Below are 6,578 nucleotides of genomic sequence, written 5' to 3' on the forward strand. Positions count from 1 at the left end.
TCACCTCAGGAGCTCTTGTCAAAATATCCTAAAATTAGAGCAGGGGTGTCCTATAAAGCATGCGCCTCCAAACTACTCGGTTTCCTGCAGAGTGTAGCTCCAACTTGCCTCAACACACCTGCCTGGAAGTTTCTAGTATGCCTAGTAAAGCCCAAAACACACTGCACGATTTTAGCAATCCTATAAGATCACTGCATGTCACACTGTGCGACATGGATCTAATAAACTTGGCTACGACGTGTGTGTAGACTGTACGATGATGACACCTATTGACTCATATGCTACGACGCACGTTACTATAAAAGAATAAAACGTCATCAGCATGCGCTAGTGATAAATAATAAGAGCGTGAGATATCACACTTTAGCAGTTGTAGTTTTTACATGTGCTGAGAAAAAGTGGAAGTGACGAAAGAGGAAGGGATAAGAGCTTGAGGCAAGCAGTTTTACGTTTAAGCACCATGTCGCATTTTTATTGGTTGGTCAGTAAACGTTGATCGTAGCAGCAAACACACTGTGCGATGATCATGCTGCGTCGTAGACTATCTTTGGTCGCAAGACCGTGACAACGGCTGTCTTTGAACCTCTCTCACTGTATGACACAGGACCACTGATTAGGATCTACGATCACAGAAATCGGCACAATTGTTTCACGATGCCAATCTTTTGTCTGGGACAGCCGGAATTCGTGCAGTGTGTTTAGGGCTTAAGACCTTGTTTGGCTGGTTCAGGTGTGTTTAATTAGGGTTGGAGCTAAACTCTGCAGAACACCGGCCCCTAAGGACCGAGTTTGAAGACCCCTGCTATAAAGCATGTTCCTGGAACCCCCCCCAACACTGCACATTTTGCATGTCTCTTTAAACCAAACACCCGATTCAGGTCATCAGCTCACTCATAGTTACTCCTTGACCCACATTGTGCAGTGTTGGGAATCACTGCTAAGACGTTCTGTTCCCATCTGCCCGAACACACTCTCTCAGGAGTCTCCAACTCTGCTCCTGGAGAGCTTCCAGCTTGCTTGAATACACCTGTCTGTAATTTTCAAGTAACCCTGCACACCTTAATTAGCTTGTTCAGTTGTGTTTGATTTGGATTGGAGCCAAACTTTGCAGGACGGTAGCTCTGGAGGAGTAGGGTTGGAGACCCCTGCACTAGCTGGTTCAGGTGTGTTTCAATAGGATTTGAGCCAAACTCTGCAGGATAGTGGTCCTTCAGGAGCAGGATTGGACTCCACAGAATTAGGACTGTCCTATCCTGCTCTTAGAGAACCAATGACGTGATAACTACTGACAGGTGTGTTGGACCAGGGTTGGAAATGAAGTCTGCAGGTAGGTAGATTTCCAGGAACTGGATTAGTTAGTTTAGCTCCAGTCTGCCCAAATACACTTGCCTGAATGTTTCTACTGATCCTAAAAATTCTGATTGGCTGGTTCAGATGTTTTAAATTAGAATTTGAGTCAAACTCTGCAGGATAGTGGACCTCCAGGAGCAGGATTGGACACCTCTAATTCAGTCCAGTCCTGCTCTTGGAGGTTTACTATCTAGAGGGCCAATGTTTGGTGAGTTGAAGCAGGTGTGTTAGATGAGGGAGATATCCAAAATGTGCAGTGGTGGGGGGTACCCAAGACAGGTTTGAGAAGCACAGCTATAGTTTAGCTCCAACCTGGCCATACACACTTTCCTGAACATTTCTTGTACTCCTGAAAACGTTGATTAATTGCTTCAGGTGTGTATACTTAAGGTTAAGCATAATCTGTGCAGGACAGTGGTCCTCCAAGATCAGGATTGAACATATCTGAATTAAGGGAACTTCATGCACCTTAGCATTACATTTCAGGATTCACAGTTCAATTCCTAAAGAAGCCTTGATTCATCTAATTTTTTTAGTAACTGCATGGACACAAATCTTGGGCAAATTGAAACCATTGCTCATTGCTAAATTCTAGAGATTATGTTCATATTATTCATTTACAGTATAATCTAGAAGGTTTGCAGAAGAATCCGAATTAAAGGGATAGTTCACCCAAAAATGCTAATTCTGTCATTAATTACTCACCCTTATGTCGTTCCGAACCCGTTAGAACTTCGTTCATCTTCGGAACACGAAGATATTTTTGATGAAATCCGAGAGCTGTCTGACCCTGCATAGACAGTAACGTAACTGAAATGTTCCCAGGCACAGAAATGCTGATGTCCACTGATGTCACATGGACTATTTTACCAATGTCCTCACTACATTTCTGTGCCTTGAGTACCCTTGCTGTCTATGGAGGGTCAGAAAGCTCTCGGGTTTTTATCATAAATATCTTAATTTGTGTTCCAAAGATGAATAAAGGGATTACGGGTTTGGAACGACATGAGGGTGAGTAATTAATGACTATCCCTTTAATCGGTTTGTCCCATCATCTCTACTAGAATATAAAACCATTTTACCATAACATAACAGTCTTGTTTACCGTTCAGGCTAGAGGTAGAAGCCGTAATGGAGCTCAGAGTCAACACAGATGCAGTGAAAGACACAACTCCAACATTCCCCTCAACCCATGGACCTCTGGAAGTGGAGGATGGTGAAGAGAATGGACAGGAGATGATGGCTGAAGCGTCAGGAGGCGACTGTGAAGAGTATGGACCAGTGAGCCATCAGGAGAGTCTAGAGCAGCCCAGCCTGTACCGCGACATCTGGAGCCTGAGAGCATCGCTGGAGCAGTACGCCTCCTCCGACCTGAGCAGCAACGACAGGGACTCCACTCGCAGCGATGCCGACAGCGTTTGCTCAGCAGGAGCATTGAGAGCGGGCGTCCCCAGCTACCAGTCGCAAGACATCGATGATGATATAGACATGGACAGCGAGCATCCATATGATGACGTGGTCAGGGAAGCCGAGCAGAGGAGAAATGGACGGGACAGTGTGGACTCCGAGAGAGGCAGCGACGGAGAGGCAAACAACCGGAAGCTTCTGCAGATGGACAGCGGATACGCCTCAATCGAGGCTCCTTGCAAGGCTCCGGAGGAGTTCAGATTGTTTGGAAGTAGCTCTGGAAAGACGGCATCAGAACGTCGCCGCTTTTTCACCAATTCTGGCCGTAAAGGCACGGTTTGTGAGAGTTTTGAGGCACGGTTGTTTAAGGAAGAGCTGGAAGACGAAGCATCGGAGAGCAGCGTAAGTTTGGAGGCAGAGACTCCTATTACGGGAGTGAAGAGTATGGACCAGTGAGCCATCAGGAGAGTCTAGAGCAGCCCAGCCTGTACCGCGACATCTGGAGCCTGAGAGCATCGCTGGAGCAGTACGCCTCCTCCGACCTGAGCAGCAATGACAGGGACTCCACTCGCAGCGATGCCGACAGCGTTTGCTCAGCAGGAGCATTGAGAGCGGGCGTCCCCAGCTACCAGTCGCAAGACATCGATGATGATATAGACATAGACAGCGAGCATCCATATGATGACGTGGTCAGGGAAGCCGAGCAGAGGAGAAATGGACGGGACAGTGTGGACTCCGAGAGAGGCAGCGACGGAGAGGCAAACAACCGGAAGCTTCTGCAGATGGACAGCGGATACGCCTCAATCGAGGCTCCTTGCAAGGCTCCGGAGGAGTTCAGATTGTTTGGAAGTAGCTCTGGAAAGACGGCATCAGAACGTCGCCGCTTTTTCACCAATTCTGGCCGTAAAGGCACGGTTTGTGAGAGTTTTGAGGCACGGTTGTTTAAGGAAGAGCTGGAAGACGAAGCATCGGAGAGCAGCGTAAGTTTGGAGGCAGAGACTCCTATTACGGGAGAACCTCAACCCTTGACCAAACCCAGGCCACACTTCCGCCGCAGAGACTACAGCATTGATGAGAAGACCGAGGCACTGTTTAATGAATTCTTACGCCATGATCCCCAGTTTGACCAGCAGGGCTCGCCCTCATTGCGTCACCGGCATCGCTCCAGAATCCATCTCAGAAAGCAGTGGCAGCGCAGCAAGCAGTACAGTGACCCCGGTGCCGCTCGATTCTCGCCATCTTTAGAGCGACAGCGCTGCTATCCACTCCGCCGAGGTGACAGTGCCAACTACCCCTTAGACACACGCTATCACAGTACCTTGCCTCGCATCGCTAGCGCCGCGGATGAGGAAGCCAGTGAGGGAGCAGCGAGTACGGAATCGCCCGAGCCGGAAAAATCCTGTCCAGAGCTGGAGGGTGCTGATCCGCCCTCAGAAACAAGAAGTTCTGGTCCAGACCTGGAGGAAAACGCAAACAACAGCAGCAACAACACAAGCCGGCAATTCTTTTCATCGCAAACGCAGGACAACAGTGCTAGAGACTGTGGGATACTGGAAGACTGGGGAACAAATGCTCATTCCGCAGATTCACATAAACATTCACAGATGGACCGTGGTGGACCAATGGCTACATTTACTTCTCATTTGCATTCAAATACAAACACACTCATACCGGATCCCACTGATCCGGATCAGGACTCGCGTCACACTCTCACTGACATCAGTCCGTCAGACAAACTGGCATCCACACTGGACGATCGCCTCTACTCTAACCTGAGGACTCAAAGAGGGAGTCAAGTGTGTGTCATGACTGTAAGCCGCACCTCACCAGATCTAAAAGAATAAGGGCCAGTTTGACGAAACGGCAAATTAGCGAGAGTGTAATTCCAAAAGAGCGCCGATGGGTGTGGAAATTTCTGCGGGTGATTTACTAACAACGCACAAATTAAAGAACACAGACGCAACATCTCATTTACATATCTACCAACGCAATATACCAAGTGTAGCGCAAATTAGAGGAGTCGCAAATAAAGAAGCCATAGTAGGCTACATTGAAACGAACCGGAGGCAAAAAATGCTAGAAGTTGCAAGAAGTTTTGATAGAGCTAGTATTGCATGACTCCCTAGTTGAGGGTTCCAAATCGTCTTTTATTTCCTGAAGCAAATTAAAAATAACATGGCTTGCCAAACAATATTTTCGTGTTCTTCTTGCATTCCAAATAAATTACGTGTGGAAAAAAAATCCTCTGCCTTCTACCACACACGCTCTCATCTCTGCGGTGCCTCCTCCTAGCAACAGACTGCAGCCATTTCAAGCGCAAAATAGTTTAAGACATGCTTTTTTGGGCGTTAAATAATGGCACGAATGCCAGTAATTTGACGAGCACAAACGTTAGTAAAACGTGTTGCGTGATTCATTTGAATACTCTCCCATAAATTTTGCGTCTGAAAGGGAAACTCCTAGAAACGCATATGCAATAAGGTCGGGCGCAAAAATAACTGTCCACGCCTTTTCAGCGCTAATTCTTCATGGCGTCTTTAGTAAATTCTGACAGTACTATTTTAACGCCAAAAGACGGTTTGCGCTGGCGCAAGCTGTTAGTAAAACTGGCCCTAAAGGTCCGTTCAAGGCAAGGCAAGTTTATTTGTATATCACATTTCATACACAATGGTAATTCAAAGTGCTTTACATAAAATAAAATAAAAACAATAATCACAACAATAAAACAAGGAATTTAAAAACTTTGAAAATTATATATAAAAAAAAAATTAAAAAAAATTAATTTAAGAAGTTTAAAATGAATTTAAGAAGACGATTATACATATAATATAGTGCAATCAGTTCGGACATCGCACAGTGCTCATTCAGTAAATGCACAGCTAAACAGATGAGTTTTGAGTCTGTCACGTAAAGAACAAGAACTCGATAGCAACAGTGACGCAGATCTAGATCTCGGCCATTATAATTAACAAACACACACCCTCTGCTTCCATGTTTGTCACATTGCACTACGGCACTAGACACTTTCTTTTTGCAATCCAGAATGGAGAATGCATTACTATGAATTTGAAAGACTTTGCCATGATTGTTTGTGGGCAACTTGTGCTCGTCATTCAGTTCTGAGTGAGTTCTGTAGATCCCGAAGCTAGGCACCATCATAATTCTACTTCAGTAGAGTAAGAAAAGGGATGAATACAAGCATGACGTCTAATGGAACATTAGCAATAAATACACACATGTAAAGAGTGAGGTGTGTTGTAACTAACTCAGAGTCAAGTATAAACTCCAGAAATTACACACTTCAGAGTAAATGTAAGAGTTTAAACCGTGTGAACACATCCATCCTACGCTAGAAACCCTCATATAACTTCATCTCATCAAGGGACTAAACATAGAAACACGGCTCTGCAGTCAAACTAGCTTTCACTGTGAAACAAACTGCAGCCGTTTGGTGCTTTGAGTCACATTTCAGCCAAGACTCAGTTAAAATCAGCACTGAACATTTCTAATTAAACAGATCTAGAACACTTTCAGTGACGGTGAAGGTTGAGATCTGGTCATGGGGATGGATTGACCTGCAGCAGAACTTAATGGAGATCCAGTATATGCCACAATGCACTGTTCATCAATACTCATCAATCATACTGAAGCGATTCAACCTTGATGAGGGTCTCGGTTTTAAAATCTCTAGTCTAGAACATCATGAGTCCTTGTTATTAAAACATCGATGTTAAGACGATCAGCGATCAATATCTCAGTTTTCATACATGTATAACTACTAGGGTCATAAATGTGTCTTGTATCATTTATTCCATCCAGAT

At 45.3% G+C, this 6,578-nt stretch overlaps 1 protein-coding gene across 1 annotated transcript in view; it reads left to right on the forward strand.

Annotated features, from left to right (window-relative positions):
- Positions 1-5,076, forward strand: part of LOC107572764 (protein Dos-like) — a gene marked incomplete at its 5' end in the record, with an annotated part of 13,224 nt that extends 8,148 nt beyond the window's left edge. Inside the window, 2 exons of the mRNA XM_016259202.1 lie at positions 2,463-3,181; positions 3,760-5,076. Coding sequence (XP_016114688.1) covers positions 2,463-3,181; positions 3,760-4,601 — 1,561 coding nt within the window. The remainder of the gene's footprint in view (positions 1-2,462; positions 3,182-3,759) is intronic.
- Between the last annotated feature and the right edge of the window lie 1,502 nt (positions 5,077-6,578).

The sequence above is a fragment of the Sinocyclocheilus grahami genome, unplaced genomic scaffold, assembly GCF_001515645.1.
Source record: "Sinocyclocheilus grahami isolate Dianchi unplaced genomic scaffold, SAMN03320097.WGS_v1.1 scaffold1811.1, whole genome shotgun sequence".
In the NCBI taxonomy this organism is placed as follows: domain Eukaryota; kingdom Metazoa; phylum Chordata; class Actinopteri; order Cypriniformes; family Cyprinidae; genus Sinocyclocheilus; species Sinocyclocheilus grahami.